The sequence below is a fragment of the Dasypus novemcinctus genome, chromosome 10 (genome assembly GCF_030445035.2).
Source record: "Dasypus novemcinctus isolate mDasNov1 chromosome 10, mDasNov1.1.hap2, whole genome shotgun sequence".
Classification (NCBI taxonomy): domain Eukaryota; kingdom Metazoa; phylum Chordata; class Mammalia; order Cingulata; family Dasypodidae; genus Dasypus; species Dasypus novemcinctus.
In genome coordinates, this window is record NC_080682.1 from 102796291 (window position 1) to 102817029 (window position 20739).

The 20739-nt window shown below is 44.4% G+C and overlaps 1 protein-coding gene across 3 annotated transcripts in view; it reads right to left on the reverse strand.

The window, feature by feature from the left end:
* The window catches only part of CLPB (ClpB family mitochondrial disaggregase), a 155602-nt gene that overhangs the window by 30991 nt on the left and 103872 nt on the right, over positions 1 to 20739 (reverse strand). For all 3 annotated transcript variants that reach the window (XM_004480124.4, XM_004480127.5, XM_004480126.5), the window contains exon 6: positions 13496 to 13593. In XM_004480124.4, coding sequence (XP_004480181.2) covers positions 13496 to 13593 — 98 coding nt within the window. The remainder of the gene's footprint in view (positions 1 to 13495; positions 13594 to 20739) is intronic.

Here is a 20739-nt window from a genome sequence, read left to right on the forward strand (position 1 = left end):
ATAAATACAGCGTGGAACATTTTTGGGGAGGCTATCTGGGAGACGGGAGGTTTGAAGAAGATGGAGGACTGAGCTAGGTGGGAGTGTGGGACAATGTGGAGAACAGGCAGGAGGGGTGAATGCAAGGTCCTGACAAAGAACTCAAGGAGGCTGGAGGCTGGCGGGAAGAAAGTAGGTCTCGGACTGGGAAGGAAAGACCTGGGTCTTCAGAAGGGCCCTTTCCTCTAAGACCCCTGTAACACTGACATCATTCTAGAAAGACAGCTGCCAAGGTAAGCCCTGTCACAAAAGTTGTGGCTACAGATTGCTCTTGTGGGCAGAGTGGATGAAAAATACCTGCTGCTTGGGTAGTGTTTTCCTGTTATGGTAGTGACCTTGACAGAAGTTAAAAAAAATAAATAGCAAACAATCCAATTTTGGCTGTGGCCATCAGTCTATAACTGAAAGCTCCCATCAGTCCTGGGGTTTCATCTGGAGCAATAATTTGGTGCCGATCCCAGTGGAGCGATGCTTGCCGGTTGGAATCCTGAGTGTCACTGTGCAGTTCCCTCAGGCACCACATACATCACCTGGCTCCGATGACTCCAGCCATCTATCTGCCTCCTCCTCCCTGCCCACCCAGCCTTGCTCAGCACTCGGGTCCACTGGGCTGGAGGGCTAAGATGGTGAGACGCACACAGCTTAGGCTGGCACAGTGCTGGTGAGTCACCTGGCCGGCCTGCAGTTGACAGGACAGGAAAGGAGCTCAAAGGGATGGAAGTTGGCTGCCCAAGGTCTGTGGGTCAGTTTACTCGCTTCCCCTCAGTGATGGGTCACAGAGTATTCCCACTTCTGGGCCTTTGCTCCCACTGCTGCCCCACCACAGAAGCCCTCTCTATTCTGACCTACCTCCAGGTACCCTGGTAATCTCAGCTTAAACGGAAGCCTTCATAAGGCTGTGTACCTGCCCCATGCCCCTGGGATCTCTGCTGCACTCACTTCACTGCCTACTGGTCTCTTCCTCGACCATGAGGTCCTTAGTTACAATGACCATGCTGTATTTATCTCCATAGCTCTAGCATGGAGCACAAGGCCTGGCTCACAGAAAGGGTCTATACATGTGGAAGAGCTGCCATGTGCCAGGCCCTGCACTCAGCAGTTTATCTAGATTATCTCACTTAATTCTTGCGGTCATCCTCCACCTAAAGTTTTGCTCCTATTTTGGCTCAGAGCAAGGCAAGGTAGTACTGCAGAAAGAACAGAGTTGTGCTCTAGACAGGCCTGAGTTTACACCTCCTCATCCACTTACTAGCTAGGTGACCTGAGGGAATTTAATCAAACTTCCTGAATCTTAGTTTTCTCATCTCATGTGGGATCCTGGTGAGGATTAAATGAGATTATGTATATAAAGTAAGTAGCAGAGTCTCTGGCACAGAGTAAATATATATGTCTAATAAGTGGTAGACTGAGTGACTCAAGTGGCTAGCAGGGTACCTGGTCCTTTTTAGGCCTATGATAAATGTTAGTTCCCTTTTCCTTTACTGCATTCTGGTAGATTATCTAACCCAGTGCTTTCTTATTCTTTTGGTACTAGTCCCCTTTTAATTAATTTAATCTTGCATGGAGCTCCATAAATAAAAAGAAGAGTTGCTCTGGTTCTAGCAGAAGCCAGGAGCCAAGTCCACTTGGGTTCCCCCATTGCCCCAGAAGTGGCTCTTGAAGCTCCTTTCTGTAGGAATCCTAGGTTTGAAGCATACAGCCTCAACACTAACGGGGTTCTAGGGATGTCGCTACTGACTGAAGCAGCATCGTGGGCTGTCAGTTTTCCTTACATGGTAGAGATTTCCACTTCTAGGTACTTTCCATCCACTGGTCTGTGGGGCCCCTTAAAACATTTTTTTCCTTTGTCCCAGCAAAGCCTAATATGACTTTTTTCTTCACTTTGTTGAGATGGGTATGACCATCATGCCCTCCCTAAGTCTGCTCCAGGGTAAACATTTCCGGTAACTCTTCTTCAAAGTCATGATTTTCGGTTATCTTAGTATCCTTACTTCTCTCTGGGTGCAGGCAGGGGAAAGGTTACAGTATGACCTGGCTGTTTCTCAGGTTTCTTCTAGGAAAGGTTCATACTAGAATCCAAACCTCCTAGCACATTCCAATTCTCCCCCAAATACCTGTGTCTGGAGCCCCAAATACTTGTGTCTGGAGCCCCAAACACCTATGTCTATTTAGAAAAACCTCTTCTTGATAAAAATATACAGGACACTAGGATTAAACCAGGTAGAAAGTAAACTGCTTCATGCTCTTTTCCCAACACTTAGTGCAGAGTTTGTACAAAAAAAAAAAGCAATGAATGAATGAATGATTTTTAAGGCATGAACCATGAGCCCAGCCTTAAGAGCGAGTGGAGGGAACCAGAGAAGGAAAATATTTGCTCTCCATAAATATTCTATTTAGAGGAGAGGATTTTCAAAGGATGGGAGAAGATACTTGGTAAGGGATCTGTAAACCTGGGCTACTATTGCTCCTGGTTCTTGGAGGTGATGGGGAGGAAGGCTCTGGGGATTGAGGTCAAGGCGCTGCTCAGATGGGGTCCCACCAGAAAGGAAGATAGGGCAGGTGACCCAATGTGCAGAAGCAAAGGACAGTGGGCAGAGAGGCACTAGGAAGGCACCACCCAGGAGAACAGGAGTGGAGGAGTGATCGTCTTCTTAATAAAAGCCACATCCAATTAGCTTCAGAAGCCCTCACCTGGAGCCAGCAGCGACCAGTTCCCCATGCTGCATCTTGGCTGGATAATCACAGCCACTGGTTTCCATCAGTCTTGATTTAATATGGCACCCCTCCTGGCTGCGAGTGCATTTACAGGAAAGGGCTGGAAGGCTGAGGCGAAGCGTAGCAGGGCTCATTCAGAGTTGGGTGACTGGACTGAGGGGCTCTGTGGGGAGAGTTGCAGGGAGAAAGGGAATGGCAGGGATCCCTTAGGAGACAGTATGTTCACTGACAGGGCAGTGCGGGTGGAGGTGGGGGTGGTGGCCAGGTTGAATGAGACCCTGGACAAGAATGGGGCAGGTAACCGGGGATGGTGGGGAGGAAAGGAAGGCTGGGTACAGAGTCCATGCTGTTGCTCAAAGATGGACTCAGACATGAGCCACACCCTTGACTTCCTGATTCAGACCTAACTCACTTCATAGTCAGTGTTTCTACTATGCCCTGAAGTTAGGGATGACAGAGGCGACTGGGTGGGGAGGTCAACAGAGGGGACCAGGAGATGACAGATGAAATTAGGGCGGGATGATGGAGAAAACCAGGAGTGGGGCATGGGATATACTGAATTATGTACCCTGACAAAAGACAAGTTCTTTTTTTTTTTTTTTTTAATATTTATTTATTATTTTTTAATTACATTAAAAAAAATATATGAGGTCCCATTCAACCCCACCGCCCCCGCCCCCCACTCCCCCCACAGCAACACTCTCTCCCATCATCGTGATACATCCATTGCACCTGGTAAGTTCATCTCTGAGCATCACTGCACCCCATAGTCAATGGTCCACATCATAGCCCAGACTCTCTCACGTTCCATCCAGTGGGCCCTGGGGGGATCTACAGTGTCCCGTAATTGTCCGTGAAGCACTATCCAGGACAACTCCACGTCCCGAAAACGCCTCCACATCTCATCTCTTCCTCCTGTTCCCCACACCCAGCAGCCCCCATGGCTACCGTTTCCACACCCATTCCACATTTTCTCTGTGGACATTGGATTGGTTGTGTCCATTGCACACCTATGTCAAGTGAGGGCTTAGATTCCACATGGGTACTGGATGCACTCTTCCCGCTTCTAGTTGTAGACACTCTAGGCTCCATGTTGTGGTGGTTGACCTTCTTCAACTCCATGTTAGCTGAGTGGAGTAAGTCCAATAAGTCAAAGTGTAGGAGCTGAAGTCTGTTGAGGCTCTGGGCCTGGGTGTCATATTATCAGTCCAGAGATTCAAATCCCCTACATATATCTTAAACCCAGCACCAACTACAGTTCCAATAAAGTAGCATGCAAGTCTTGTGAAAAGAGATCTCCTCTGAGTCCATTTCCATCACGCAGAAACACCAGCTCCAAAGAAGGGCCATCTGTCATGGCAGTGAACCCCTTCTGCCATGACCATAGAACCCGTGGAAAAGACAAGTTCTTGATCCATATCCCTGTGGGTGTGAGCCCACTGTAAAGTGGACCATTTGAAGGTATTCTTTTCAGTTAAAGCGTAGCCCAGCTGAATCAGGGTGGGCCTTAATCTGTATTACTGGAAGCCTCATAAAAAGAGCCAGTAACTCTACTTTTTACTTCCTACAAGATCTAAAAGGAAAATGCATAAAATGTAATGATAAATCAACAGTTTTGGACTCAATGCATAAACATGCAATTTGAGACAAGAAACTACATAAAGGTGAGGGGTGGCAGAGAGGATTAGGAACCCAGTTCGCATATACCACTGAAGTTAAACTGGTATCAAAGCAAACAAGATTGTTAAAGATTTAGGATGTTAAATTTAAGCCCCAAGATAATTACAAAGAAAATACTGGAAAATATGCAAGCTTAGAGAGATAGAACTTAGAATACAGGTTACCAGGGGTGGAAGGCAAGGACAGTGGAGAGTTAATGCATAATGGGTACAAGGTTTTTATTTGAGGAGTAATAAGCATTCAAGGAGCATGATGTATACAACCTATACTCAAGTGTTCGGAAAACGGATAGACAGATAAAGAATGATATGGCAAATGTGGCAGAATGTCACAATTGGTGGATCTGGTTTTTGGGGGTGGGGGGTTGGAGTATGTTGGAGTTCTCAGTATGGAATCTGTATTAACTTTTGTAACTATCTTGTAAGTTTGAAAGTATTTAAAAATAAAAAGTTAAAAAAAAAGTCAGAGAAAACCACGTAGGAGGAGACCAAGGACACTGCCACAGCACGGAAGGCAGAGATTCAAGCCAAGGCACCGCAACAAGTGCAGCAAGCCAGCATCAGAATGCTAAAGACTTTGGGGAGACAGAAAGGTCTTGCCCATACTTTGATTTTGGACTTTTAACTTTCAAAATTGTGAGAAAATAAATTCCTGTTGTTAAGTAGTCAACCAGTGTGTGGTATCTGTTATAGCAGCCTGGTAGACTAAAATAGGGAATAATGACAAAGGAGCCTAGGGGGCCCAACAAAGGAGCCTGGGGATGCAGAAGAGATGGGAAGAGGCCTGGGGGATGAGAGGCACCCAAGGGAATTCAAAGTCTCTTGAACTAGACCATAAAGTACACATCCCTGTAGGGAAGACTGAGTGCAGAGCAGGTGTCAACCCCATCAGACTTGGTAACTACTGGTCAGCATCCCAGATTCCTTTTTCTTCTCTTCCAATTCATCCTCCTTTTGCTGCCAAAGAGATGTTTTTAACATGTAAGTCTGATCATGTCACTCTTCTGCAAATAGTTGGGTTGATCGAGAGACAAGACTGATGAGAAGTTAGAGGGGCAAGGAGTGGTTGAAGTGATGGATAAAGGCTTCTCAGCAAGAATGGGAAGGAGACAGGAGAGCACTGATAAAGGGATGTGTACTTTAGGGTGTGCTCAGTGAGATGGAAGAACGGGTATAGGAGGAACTGGGGAGTGAGCAAACTGATCTGATGGAAAGTTGTCATTAGAAAGTGAGGTCACTTAAAGATTTCGAAGTGACCAGATGATAACAAGGGCTTGGTATGTGACCATGTGAGTGGCTAAAGGTCCCCAGGATGAAGGCCAGGTTTGAGGTGGAGAAGATGACACAACTTATCAGTTGTGACAGTGACTAGGAAGAGGAAAAGACAAGAGAATCAATGTTAAGGAGTCAAAGTTTCATGTGACTAGAGATAACGTTCTGAAAGCAGCAGCGGGGAGTAAGGATGCAGACCCTGTTCTTGGGAGTGTAGAAGGGAGAACACACGGCCAGCACTGGAGAGGCTGCTGAGGAAGTGGGGTGAGGAGCTACCTGCGGGAAAGCCAGGTTTCAGCTGAGGTTGGAGGTGAGAATGTTTGGTAAGAGACTGAGGAGGGGGTTATTTTGTTCATCGTTTACTGAGGTTCTAGAAGCACAGTGGAGATAGTTGGGACTATACAGGAGATGTGGAAGTGTGGGGAAAAGCAGAAGGAAGAAGAAAGATGACCACATTTTAGATAATATCTAAGAATGACAGGATGGTCTGAGGGCAGGCATGGGTGAGGGGGCCGTTGGCAGGCAGCAAAGTCCAAGAGAACTGGACCCAGAAATTTTAAAAAAACCCAACTCAACTTGAACAGGACTCCCTGCATTTCTAAGGTTAGATGGCCAGCAAGGGGCTTAACTGCTTCCTGAGATTTTCACTGTGTTGAAATAGCAGCCAAATTTGCAGTCTCCTAGCCAACTCTTGCATGTTTTCATCTTGTCTCTGTACCTTTGCTTATGCAGTTCCCACTGCCTTGAATGCACACACTCCCTCCATTCTGCTTCTCTAAGTGAATGGCAACCTCATCCGGTTTCTGCATAAGCAAAAAAGGGTAGAATTCACCCTCGACATCTCTCCTTCCCTCAGACTCATCGAATTTTTCTCCTGAACATCTCTCACATTCATCCATTTCCCCCCATATCCTCCTCCTCCACCACCACCTTAGAACCAGCTACCACCATTGCATGCCTTGACTAAAGAATGACCTCCTGACTCCTCTACATACTCTGTTCCTCACACAACAGTCAGAGCGATGGTTTCAAAATTCGAATTTCATCACGCCTCCAATTTATGGCTTCTCATTGCTCTTAAAAACAAAACTTCAGCCTCATGTCACCTTATTCTCCACTGTGCTCTGCTAGTTCTAGCCACACTGTCTTTCTGAGCTCCTGAGGTCCAGGGTCTGTGTGCATGCTAGTACCTCTGTGTGCAAAGATCTTCCCTCCCAGGGATTCCTCCCCCTCAGCTTTCAGCTGAACTATCACCTCCTCAGGGAGTCTCTCTGACCACCTTGGCCAGGTCAAGGACCATTTATTTGTAAGCTGCCCTAGCACCATTCACCTCTTCTTTATGGCTACACATGGTATATTTTTTCTGGGGGTTAGTGGGTTGATGTCTATCTTTCCCAAAAAGTCAGGCTGGTAATGTTGTTGGTAACCATTGTCTGTCTGAGCCCAGCACAGAGCTGCTACATAGTGAGCAGGCAGTATCCTAAATGAAGTTTCATTCAAGCCATACTTCTAGGTTTTTTCTAATAACTCCAACTGACTTCTACTCCTCCTGGCCTCAATTGTAGTGTAGAAAGTTTACACTGTCCTGCCTTTGGGTCTATCCTAACACTCATTACGGTGCCCCTTTATCCCTGTGCTACTAGCCCATTCCTTGTAACAGGGATGTGAATTTGTGTTTTAGGTCTCACCTCCCTAAACAGACTGAACTTCCCGAAGACAGGAAACAGGTCTTATCTCCAGGAAGACAGAGTAACACAGTGGTGAAAAGTACAGGCCAGCTCTGGAGTCAGACTGCAGAGATGAGTGTTCTGTCTCTTAGTTGCTACCAGTGTAACCCTGACTTACTTTGCTTAGTCTCTCTACAATGGGAAACATATTACAATCAAGTTAATAGGGGTGAGAAAATTAAAAGAACTGGTCCCAGTTCAGGTAAGAGCTACCAACAGATGCTACAACTAGTGAGTGAAAGTTTGCAGAATAACAAGATGTTCATATGGTCTCAAAGTCTCTCCCCAGAAGATACTCATTAATTACAAAGGGAAAATGAGAGTAATGTGACAGACATCAACTTAAGCAAGTGATCGGAATTAACAATACCAGTTATGGGATAAGGTGGCATCACGTGTCCCTGATACGATGTACTGAACACAAACTCATTTCTGGGGTATTCCTGCCCTGAGTCAAGTTATGAGGAAACATTAGATGGACCCAAACTGAGGGTCATTCTTCTACAGGCCTGTACTCATCAAAATGCCAAGGTCATGAAAGACAGGAAAGACTAGGAATTAAAGGAGACTAAAGAGAAATGACAACTGAATACACTCGGGATCTGGAATTTTCTTTTCCAGTAAAAGAAATTATGTGGCAACTGGCAAAATCTTAATAACATCTGTAGATTAGCTAGCAGCAACATCAATGCCCTGATTTTTGATTACTGTCCTGAGGTTGTGTAAGATAATGTCTTAGCTTTTTAGGAGACATATATTTAGAAGCAAAGAGGCACCATGTGTGTATCTTATTTGCAAATGATTTAAAAAATTATAACTATATCTATCTAAATGACAAAAGCAAATGTGACAAAATGTTAACATTTGGGTAATCTGGGTGAAGGGTTTTTAGGAATTTAATATATTATTCTTGAAATTATATCAAAATAAAAAGTAAAAATACAAATCAGGATAATGCTTACTCATGGGAGTGGGTACTGACTGGAAAGGAGCATGAGGTAGACCTCTGAATACTTGTAATATTCTATGTCTTGATCAGGTACATTTAGTTTGTGAAAATACAGTGAGCTGTATATTTATGATATGTACATTTTACACAAGTATACTTCAACAAAAAAAATTTTTTTAAGGTTAAAAAAAGCAGAGTGAGCTGGTGCCCACAAAGCACTCTGTATGGTGTATGGCCAGCAGTAAGCCCACCATAAAGGTCAGGGAGTGTTATTTTCTCCACAGGGCCTTGCACAGGGCTGGGCATGCAGCAAGAGCGGAGCAAGGCAGTGGAAGCAAGCAAGGCACCCTTAGGAAGAGCACAACCTTCTTGCCCTCTGCATACCTGCCCCTGTCCCTCCTGGAGAGCTGCCCTTGACCCTGAGGGGAACACCCAGGCTCTTAGCCAGGAATGAGAACTCAGAGGAGCATCACATCCCCAGCTACTCCTGCGGCAAATGAAAAAAAATACAGAGATAGAAAATGTGCTTGTGATTCTGTCACTCGGATATGCAAATAAAATATATGCGCTAGGCCTATCTGCCTAATATCCCTGCCAATTCATTCTCTGGGTGTGATTAAAATGAGCAATAAATTCCTCGTGAGTCTCAGTGGAGTGAGGATCTAGGAGTGGAGATGCGGGCTGGCACCAGCACGTCCCCCTCAGCTGAATATTCATCATAGAACAGCTCCCTATATTTTTGTTTTATCTGCCATCATGTGCACAGAGATATATTTCCACCTCTCCTTTGTCTCTCAGTTATGACATGAAAATGGTCTAAGCTTTAAGAATTAAACTCTCCATCCCTTGAAATTCTTCAAAGCGTAATTACTAGCTACTTGCTTTACGAAGGTTACCCCTGTTCTGCCTGAAGGTGATCCACACCTCAGAGCCCCCACCAATTGTGTGTGGACCCCTCTTGAGGCACAAGCCAGCCTATGGATAGTGTATCTGAGAGCACCGGCCTTTCCGACAGCTGCATGAAAAGTTCAGGGGTCAGGGGCTGGGGCAAGGGCCTATGGAGGGCCTGTGAGAGAAAAATCACTCAGGACTCTTCAGTCTGAGAGAAGTTCTTAGGGCAAGTAACAAAATTCTAAAAGGCGGAATGAAATAAGTATGCTTCTGGATATTTTTAAAACAGGAAAAGCCTCAGGAAATAATTGTAAGTATAAAAAGGAGATTCCAAATATAAACATAGGATCCTAATTCAAATACCTTTAGGGCCAAATAAGAAACATAATTGTCAAACAGGCTGGGCTATAATGGGAATGGAGGGGACACTAAAGTCAAAATTTTTAAAAAGTCTGGGTTGGCAAAACAAAACATGGCTGCCCATTTGAGACCCCTGGTATATAGAGCAGAATATCATCTATCTCTCTAGATAGATAGATATAGATAAAGATGGTCCAAAAAAGGGAAATACAGTACCACAAGAGGAAAGCTCTGGTTTAAATCCTTATAACAATCACTTACAATAGCTTGGTCTTATGTAAGTCACCGATTTTTCTCTTGCAGGTTCAGTCTTCCTTTTAATAAAGCTACTTCTCAGAGTTGTTGTAAGTTTAGAAAAAAAAATATTAGAGTACCTGACACAGTGCCTAGATGCACTCAATAAAAGGTAGTTATTATTATAATTACAAATACGAATAGTCTGTTTGATCTAGGTGATAGGACTAAAACGTTTTACTAAGATTCAGCTTAGTTGTCATCTCTTCCAGGAAGCCTTCCTTGATCTCCCAGGCAGGATTAGAAACCACAGTGGTTCCCTCAGCCACACCACATGACTCAATGGTGTAATGGTTTACCTGCTTGTCTCCCCATCAGACTGTGAGCTCCTTGAGTGTTTCCACTCCTTTGTCTTCCTCCCAACTAGCCCAGGGCCTGGCACACAGTCATCAATAAAAATATACTGAATTACTTAATTTCTTCATTATACTTTTCTCTATTTTTCCAGTTTCTTTAATGAGTACACATTAGATGTGCTCACATGACTTTTTTAAAGTATAAAAAGATCTTTGACAACAGAGTGGTAGGTGAAGGTGATGAAGGTTGAGTTAGGTGGCAGGGGGATGCTGGATGGACAGAAGGGGTCTAAGATAAGAGCAGAGTGTCAGTAACCAGGTCTAGACAAAGAGCTGGGAGACGAGGCTTCAGGCTGAGTCATTAGGTTATAGAGGCAGGGTCTGAACCCAGAGAGGGACAGCTGCTTGTTCCTTTTTAGCTCAGTGGAGACAGAAGCCAGGTCTAAAACTGAGCTCTTCCCATGAAACTCTGTCTTAACAACTTTGAAGAAAGAGTTTTTTGCAGCTTGGAGAAAAAAAGTTGATCAGAAAGAATAGGTGATCAAGTAGATTGGGCAACTGAGAAAAAACAGTGCAGCTGACATCTACGAGAGCGCTGAGGCGTGGGTCACTTGGGTAGATTCTGATGGGACAGCAAAGCAATCAGGCAGAGATGCTCAGGGGGCAGTAGGATATGTACAATGAAGTCGAGACTGGATGAAGGGATCCAGTGTAGAGAGGTGACAACAAATGAAATGCCTTCCAGCTGACAGGCTCCAAAATCCCTGGGTGGATTCTAAGTGGTCTTCTAGCCTCTGTGTGTACTCCCTCCAAAGGCAGCCCCCTCCACTGCAGGCCAGCTCTTTTAGGGTCTCCTTCCTACAGCCATCACTTGCTAGGCCTGGCTCTGTCCTAGCTTTGCCGCTCTTCTCACACACAGCTGTTCCTGTACCTAACTGCAGTGGGCTCTTCTCCTATGGCCTTCAGCTTTCTCTCATGAAGCACGGCTCTAGTTCCTTTTGTCACCCTTACTGCCTCCGCCGTACAGATTCTAAGAGCTCAATGCTGTACTTAGAATGTCGTATCCACAAATGTCCTCAGTGCTCCAGACAGGGTCTGACTGGCACAGGGGACAGAAACTGTCTTGCTTCACTCTGGACACTAGACTTGTACCACTGTAGCCGATATCAAACCATTTCATTTGGGCAGCCAAATTCTGTTAGGGGTCCCTTGGTAGCCCTAATGCCTCCCCTGTGCTGGCACGAAGAGGCCTGCTTTCTTGCTTCACATAACAAGCCCAGCGCCTGCCTATGCCAAACAAGCTGCCAAACCCATGGGCACTCTTGACCCAGTCTCAGGCAGCACTTGCTTCTCAGGGGATAGCAACTGGGCCTGAAAGGGGAGACGTGATGGACATATAGTCCCTGAAGTCATCCAAAACAGTGCTTAAGGATTTCCTAAGGTACCTGGGGAGTCTGACTCAACTTTCAGAGCTGCTCCTAGGGGTAGAATGTCCGCACAGAGGGAGGGATTTAGTAACCTTTTCCTGGTTCCAAAGGTCAGAGGGAAAGTCTCCTTTCCTTCCTTTGTATTGACTTTCCACCCCAAGAAGCAACCCTTCTCTGGAGGAATTAGTGTAAAACTGTTACTAATGATCCCTGGGCGATAAAATCTGTATGGCTAATGCTGGTTATCAAACATCTCCAGTTCTCTCCCTTCAAGGCACACAGTAGGATTACCCTTATTGGTCTGCTTATGACTGGGTGGAAACATGGGATTGGTTCTGGCCCATAAACTGGGAGTGGAAGGAATGGTCCCACTTTGAGGCTGAGCATCTAACTTTAGGTACAAGATCTTCCTGAGTATATTCTTTTTCCTTTGGCAAGCAACCAGCAGCCAAATGGTTCAGATGGTGGCTGCTCTGTCAGTTGGGGTCCCTGAGTATCTGAGATGGGCAGAGTTCTCCTGCTAACCCGTGACAGACATGTAGCATAAGACAAAAATCAATTTTTGTTGTTTTAAACTATTGAAATTTTGGGTTGTTACTATGGAATAATCTAGTTGAACCTCACCGATGCATAGACAATTGTATATTGAATGGAACCTTAAAAGCCATTTAGTCCAATGTTTTAATTTCACAGAAGAAGATTGAGGTTCAATGAGGGGAGTGCTAGTGCAAGGTCATCCAGTGACTGCTAGAGCTGGCATGAGAATCTAGGTCTTCTGTGTCTCAGTCCAGTGAGCTGGGTCCTCCCACTCAAGACACAGAGAATATTTGCCACTAGGTGGGACCTGCCACATTGAATAATCTCAAGGTACTTTAGCCAATTCCCTGACAAGGGACTCCTTGATGTCAGAAAGTACACAAGACTGAGAAACAGAAACCAGGTTTTCCAGACCCAGTCCTGCCACTAAACCTACTATATGACCTTGTATTCAACTCTGTTAGTTTCAGTGTTGATGCTAACTCAATCTGAGATCAAAGACAAACCATATCCGCCTCTGGGTTCCAGTTTCCCCAGCAGTAAAATAAGTCAGATGATCTAGGGTGACTTAAAAATTATGCCCCATAGGAGAGCCTTTCAGAGGTTGCTCCAGCAGGGAAGGGCTGGGCCAAGTGGGCAGGGCTGTGGCCCATCTCCTCTTCAACCAGAATAACTCTTTTTTTCTCTGCCTTATTTGTTTATGCCTTGGAAATTTTTCTAATCGCTGGACTTAATCATTTGTCAGCTCTGAGATTCATGATTCCAGTTTCTGGATTCTGCTGAGTATCTCCTAAATTATAACTCTGTGGCTGGGAAGAGCAGAAGATTTAGCCCTGTTAAGATCAAATTAAGATGAAGACTTTTTTGGCTCAGACCCTAGACCAGACTGTATGGACTATGGGTAAAGGAGAGGAGGGAATGGTTCTAGAATGGTTCCAGAGGAGTGATGATGAGAATGACTTGTTTAGTGAGGCTATAGTGTACATGAGGCCTAAAGGAAATATTACATGGCCTAAAGGTTGTGCCTGCCCAGCCCTTCTTCTTTGAAAAGGAGCTGGGAGGTTCATCACCTTAGAAATTGAATTCTAAGGTTAATCCTCAGAAGTGAGAAGTGGGCTGAGCCTCTTCTTGGTCATGACAGAGGCAGCTTCCTGTTCTTGATGAGACTGGGTGTTGGATTTGTATTTACATAGATAATGATCACCTAGGGAAAAAGGTCCTTTTGGTGTGGAGCCTAGCACAAGTTAATGAGTGAAAGATTAGATCTGCATGGAAAGCCCACAGGCCTCCTCCTTTCTCTGAGACTTACCTTGGCTTCAGAAGTCCTTAGAAGTTTCATCACCTCCCCTTCTCGGGCATAATCCATGGGTGTGTGCCCCATTTCATTCCTCTGCAGGGGGTTGGCTCCTGGAAGGAGAAGAAGGACAGTCAGAGGCTCCATGAGTGGTCAACGGGACCTCAGCATCCCCTTGGAGGCAGTGCGCAGCCCTGATTTCAGTGTGAAGAATCTGAGAGCCCAGGAAAATATGGAACAGCAAAAACCTGAGAGATTGCAAAATGACCGGAAAATATATCAAGCTACTCAGGGAGAATTCTTAATCTTCTCTGACATAGAAGTCAGCATTTTGGGGTTCATACATATACATGCACACATGTAGAAACATACTACCCACATGGAAAGATGCTATGCACACACATAGATGTGTTATCTTAAATACACAAATTAATGCCACCCACACAAATACATGTGAACACAGAAATTTATATATATGTTCATTAGAATGCCCAATTTTAAAACACATTAGCATACAAACAAATAAGCATTCACAAAGCCATATAAGAGGGTTTTTTTCTAAAGTATGAACATTCCCAATAACAATTAAGAGGCCCCACCTTTCTGCTCCTGTCTCCTTTAATGCTCTTTTACTCTGGACCTTCCCTGCCTGCCAGAATCAGCTGGGGCCTCTGGAACCTGCCTGCCAGTCCCAAGCTCAGGGCCTGTAATGAGGCCAGCTGTTAGTGAGTGTGAGTGTGAACACATGGGGGTGGGTAAGGCATCTCCTCCAATCATTAGTTCCTCTGATTAGAGGACAAAGAACTTTGAGTATAACAAAAAGAAGAGGCTGTGTATCCTCTCTTAAGTGCCTGCAACTGATAAGCCTATGAAAAGTGTCTACTTTGCTGTGCAAAGCTTTGACGTCATGGAGAAAAAGCTACTCTGCCCCTCCTCTATGTTAGAATATTCTCCCCAAAGCCCAGGTCTGAGCACTTTGTGTTCCTCTTTAAAAACCATCCCTTCCATTCAGTGTGGCAAACACTGAATGAGTGGGGCTTGGGGATACATAAGAATCAGATATGGCCCTGTCCCAAAGGCACTCGTATCAAGGCAAGAAGACAGAAATACAAAAAGAAAGCCGTGGCTTGTGCATAGCAGATGCTCAAAAAATGTGTGTTAAATGCAACATTAAAGTAAGAGTCAACTAATGGATAAATGGAGCCATGCAATATGTGGCCTTTTGTGTCTGGCTTCTTTCACTTAGCATAATGCTTTTGAGGCTCATCCATGCTGTAGCAGGTATCAGTACTTCATACCTTTCTATTACTTAATATTCCACTGTATGGCTAAACCATAAGTTTATCCATTCAACATTCCTTGAGCTTCTCTCTTGCTAGGGAAGGGTTGTCTAGAAGTAAAGAAGAGTTAAGACTCAGTTCCTGCCATAACAATGTAATAGGCTTGGCTGGAAAAACTAAACATATACTCAAGGCTGGGAGAGCACAGGACCTGGCTGTGTGGGTGCCCCATCTCCATTTGTTGGTGTACAGTAGAAATGAGTGTTTCTCAAGCCCAGTCTGTGGAAACATACAAAACTGTTCCTTTTGAAGGTCTATGCCTCTTTAAAAAAACCTATAAACTTTTCAACAATAGTAAACATTGATTAAGCATTTACATGTAGCTGTCTCCCTAGGCTGCAAAGGAAGAAGCTAAACCTCTTTGTGTGGGGGAGGGGGGAGGAGAGGGAAGAGGCAGTAGGAAGGAGGAAGTAGAATCCTGGCAAAGTTATTGATAATAACTTTTATTATCAATAAGGAAAAATTAATACTCTTATACACAATCATATTTTCTAATATGAATTTAGTACACAATATTGATATATAATATACTATTTTTTATTGAGATATAAATCACAAGCCATATAATTCTGCCTTTTAAAGTATACAGTTAATGTATTTACAAGGTTGTACAACCATCATCACTATGTTAATTCTAGAACATATTCATCACTCCAAAAAGAAACCTCATACCCATTATCAATCATTTTCCATTTCCCTTTCCCTCAGGTCCTAGCAATCAATAATCTACCCTAGGTTTCTTCAGAGTTACCTATTCTAGACATTTCATAAAAATGGAGTCATGCAATAGGTGGTCTTTTGTGTCTGGCTTCTTTCACTGAGCATAACGCTTTTGAGGTTCATCTGTGTAGTACCAGGTATCACACTTCATCCCTTTATATTGCTTAATATTCCATTGTATGGCTATAACAAAAGTTTATCCATTCAATTTGGTGGACATTTGTGTTGTAGCTACTTTTTAGCTATTATGAATAATACTGCTATGAATATTCATGTACAAGTTTTTGCATGGATATATATTTCTACTTCTCTTGGATATATACCTAGGAGTGGAACTGCTGGGTCATATGGTAACTCCATGTTTAACTTTTTGAAAAACTGCCAGACTGTTTTCCAAAGGGGCTGCAATGGTTTAAAGCTATATGGACCCCAGAAAAGCATGTTCTTAAAGTTAATTCATTCCTATGGGTATAAACCTATTGCGTAGAGCTTTCTGATTAGACTAAGGACCTTTTCATTAGGTTACTAGGACATTCTGATTAGGGGTGGCCCAGGGTAGGTCTTACTTAATCCTCTTACTGGAGTACTTTATAAACAGGATGAATATGGAGAGAAACAGAGAGAAAGTCATGGAAGCAAGAAGCTGAAAGCAATGAAATCTAGAAGAGACATGCCATGTTACAGAGGAGTCCAGGATTGCTGGCAGCCAGTCTTTGAGGAGAAAGCATTGCCTGATGATGCCTTCATCTGGACATTTCTCTCAGCCTTGGAACTGTAGGCTTGTAAACTAATAAATCCCCACTGTAAAGGCCAACTCATTTTCTGGTATATTGCTTTCTGCAGCCTAGCAGACTAAAACAGTGGCTGTACTATTTTACACTCCCACCAGTACTGTACGAGGGTTCCAATTTCTCCACATCCTCATCTACACTTATTATCTGTGTTTTTCACTTTAGCCATTCCAGCAGGTATGAAATGGCATTTCATTGTGGTTTTGATTAGCATTTCCCTAATGACCAATGATGTTGAGCATCTTTTCATATGCTTATTGGCTATTTGCCTATCTTATCTGGAGAAATGTCTATTCAGGTCCTTTGTCCATTTTTAAACATTTTAAAATTTTGTTTATTTTATAAAGAAGCTTTAGATTACATAAATGTTACATAAAAAATACAGGGGATTCCCATATACCCCATTCACCCCCCTCCCACACTTTCCACCATTAACAACATCTTCCATTAGTGTGGTACATTTGTTATAACTGATGAACACATATTGAAGCACTGCCACTAACCATGGACTACAGTTTACATTATAGCTTCTTTGTCCATTTTTATTGTGTTGTAAGAGCCCTTTATATCTTCTGGACACTAAACCCTTATACATGATTTTCAAATATTTTCTCCCACTTTATGATTTGTTTTTTACTTTCTTGATAGTACCCTTTGAAGCATGCTACTTAGTCTTTTGTTTTTTGGTTTTTTCAAACTGTTTTCAGTCATATAACAAATATATATTAAGTGTCTACAATTTGCTGGGCCCTATGTTGGGCACTGGGAACCCAACAGAGAATAAGACAACCTCGTGGAGCTCACAATCTAGAGGAAGGGTGGACAAGAGAGTAACGATATAAAAGCATATAAATAAATGTACAAGTAGAACCTGGTAAGTATGTTCAAGAAAGAATTCATGAGGCTATGGAATATATAATATGGGGCAAAGAAAATGTAAAATAACTTTCCATGCCCTTTCCCTCCTCATCCTGTTCTTCTCTCCTCCCATCTCAGGTATAAGATATCCCTACTTCTCTTTGAAGCGAAGTCCTCACGCTATGATCTCATCAGATGCTCTGGATCCCATGCTTTCAGACTTCCTCAGATATCACCTTCCACTGAGGCTCCCTTTTCTGTATCTTTAATCTCTCTTTTCCTTCATTGGTTCTTTACTCTTGCTTCAAATAGATTCCGTTTTTTTTCCATGCTAAAAAACTTTCCTTTAAGTCTATTTTACCCTCAAATTCATCTCTAGATTCCTTGAGAATTGTTTACATTTGTTCACTAGACTTCTTTAGCTCCTATTTACTTTTTAACCCACTCCACCTGGCTTCCACTTCCTTCTCTTCCTTCTCTCCATTTTAATATGCCCTGGAGAATGCCTTCAGTGATCAACTCCTTTGAGTTCTGTGATACCATGCCTTCCAAGTTTTTTTTTCTCTTCTCTGACCATTTCTTCTGTTTCTTGCAGACTCCTCTTCCTGTCTGCCCCTTGAGTGTAGGAGCTGAACCTAGAGTTCAGCCTTTGGCCTCTATTTTGGCTCCAGGATAATTTCATCCACTCCCTTGGCTTCTTTTACCACCTATGAACTGATGACCCCCAAATCCCTGTCTCCTGACCACACCCTCCTGTGCTCCTGATCTATAATATACAGCCATCTGCTGGCTGAACACCACCATCTGAATACCCATAAATAGCACTTACTCAACATATCCCGAACCAAAACTCATCACCTGCCCTGGGCTTCCTGAGGTCTTCCTTGGCTCAAACGACTAGACTGCCACCTAGATACCCGTGAATCTACATCCTCTTCATTCTCACCACTGTGGCTGTAGTTTAAGCTGTCACTGTATTCCACTAGACTACTCTAATGGTCTTCTAACCAACACTACTAAGCACCTACTTATGTGTCTGGTGAAAAGGTTCATTAATATCTGCTTTTGAGAGTTCTTAATCAAAGGGAAGAGACAAAGACACAGATAATTATAAAGCTAGGTGATGAATGCTCTGACAAAAGTAAGCTCAAAGTGCTGTGGGAGAACACAGAATGCAATGACTAACTCCCTGGGAAAAGTTTTCCAAGGAGGGGACATATGAGCTGGGCTTGAGGGATGCAAAGGTGTTAAACAAAAGTGTTGATGATGATGATGATGATAGTAATAATAATAGCTGCTGGTATTTGCTGAGCACTTACTATGTGCCAGGCATTGTGCTCTGAACTTTATACTATATTATTTAATTCTCACAAATGCCCCAAGGGGTAGGAATTAAGATTCCCAAGTTACAGATATGGAAACTGAGGTCAGACAAGTGAAACGAGTGACTTAAGGTCACAAATTTAGTTACATGCTTAGTCCAGGAGTCAAACTATCTCCAGGTTTTCCTAACTCCAATTCTCTACCCTCCCCCTAAGGAAGCCATGAGACAGCCCTGCTTACAGGACAGAGGGCAACGCCCTTACTAAGGAGGTGTCAGTGGTCTTCCCAAGTGGTGGTTAAGTGCTTGGAGGCCCAGTTAGAACCTCCTCTTTCATTCAATTCCATTGGCATTTACTGGGCCCTTTATATCTGCAGGGCCCTATATACCGGATGACAGGGGATTGGCAAAGCCAATGAATAGTTTTTTATATTTCTTGACCTTTCTGTAGCAAATGATACCTTGGCCACTCTCCTTTGAGTTCTATAAAACTTGGTTTTATGGAGCTCACTCTGGTTTTCCTGTCAGGTTTTCCTCTCACTCCTATGGCCATTCCTTCTGTCTCTTTAGCAGGCTCCTCTCTCTGTCTTTAAAAGTAGGTGTTACCTAGAGTTTGAGTCTAGGCATGCTTCTAGCTCTCCAGGAGCTAATGGGGATGAGAGATGAATACACAGCTATACACAAGCCCAGTGTGATCAGTGTCAAGGAGGGGCAGACAAGCAGCACTGAGGGAGTTCAGAAGGAACGAAGTGTTACAGAGCTGCTTACCTGGCCCAGCCCTCTCAGCCTCCGTCTGCTCTGTGTGGTGCTTAGCACTGAGGGGACTCTGCAACAGCTGAGATGCCCAAGGCAGACAGCATCTTCCCCTTCCCCCAAAGCTCCAGAACCACAGCATGGCAGAATGGGAGCCACATGTGAGTGGTGAAAAGGCCTCTCCTTTCCTAGGCAGCCTCAAGGGGTTCTCTGTCACTGGACATGGGTTGGTGTGGAAGTGGAGATTAGAACAGATCTCTGGAAGTGAAACATAAAAAAGAAGAGCAAGGAGAGAAGGGAGGAGAAATGGATAAGAAAGAGAAAAAAATGAGGAGAAGGGGAGAGGGAAGAGGAAGAGGAGGTGAGAGAGGAAGACCGGGGAAGAGAACACAGGGTGAGGTTAGCTGCTTCAAACAAGTGCTGTCAGTGATCTATATTTGCTTACAGAATGAAAAATGTGTGCCATAAACATTGGACACTGAGTAATTTCTGGCAGGAGTCGTGTCACTTCTCATAAAGGATGGGATGGGGACAGGTAGGGCATCTCTGTCCCTGCGCCAGCCAGCAGAGGCACTTATAAAGCAGTGGTGGGCCTATCTCTAGTCAGGAGGCCCTGGCCCAACCATTCAAGAAGGGGGAAGCCAGCCCGGGTCCCCAAGGTTCTGGAGCCTCAGGGCAGCACGTCTGCTCCCACTTTAGCAAGGATGAGGTGGGGCACCATGGGTAATGTCCATCTAATATTAGTCCTCCAACCCCCCTCTCGCTCTGACTTGACTAATTGCTGTAATAATTGATAGAACCTGACTTCCACAACTGATCGATTTCACCTCCACGACCATCGGCCACAAACCATTATACTTCAATAAATAACCACGTTGGGCCTCACCCGCCTGCCCTCTTGGGGGGCATCAGGATGGCCCGTGCCCCGGCCTGACCTCGCCTTGCCTCCCACCCAGGGCCCCTCCAGGGGCCGAGCAGCTGGTCTAGAGGGTCAGGTCTCTGGAAGCAAGTGAGAAGGGCTGGGCGGAGGTGGGGAGTGCTAATCGCAGGCCATCCGTCACCTCCCACTGCTGTCTGGGGCTGGGGCAAACACCTGGAGCACCCCAGGCGGTACGGTGCAGCACCCCTCCCCTCCCCCCGTTCCAGATTAGTGCGTCCCCGCTTATAATATTTGATAAATAGCAGACTGGCTTTCTGGCAGCACTGCTGCGGCTGCGCCTGCCTGCTACAGCTGAGGAAGGTCACTCATTGGGGAAATATGTTTCTGTCAGTGGTATTGAAAAAAGTTTAGTAGAGTGACAAGCCTCAATTTTTCAAATTTTATTAACTCCATCCTCTTAACCATTTGTCTTGAATTCCTTCAGATTCTGGGGATCTGTCAATAGGGCTTGGGCTAGGAAAGTAGGGTGGGGGGGGGTCCTGGATGATGCCATGTGGCTAGTGGGGTCTCATCGCCCAGGGCAAGGTAAGGTGGGT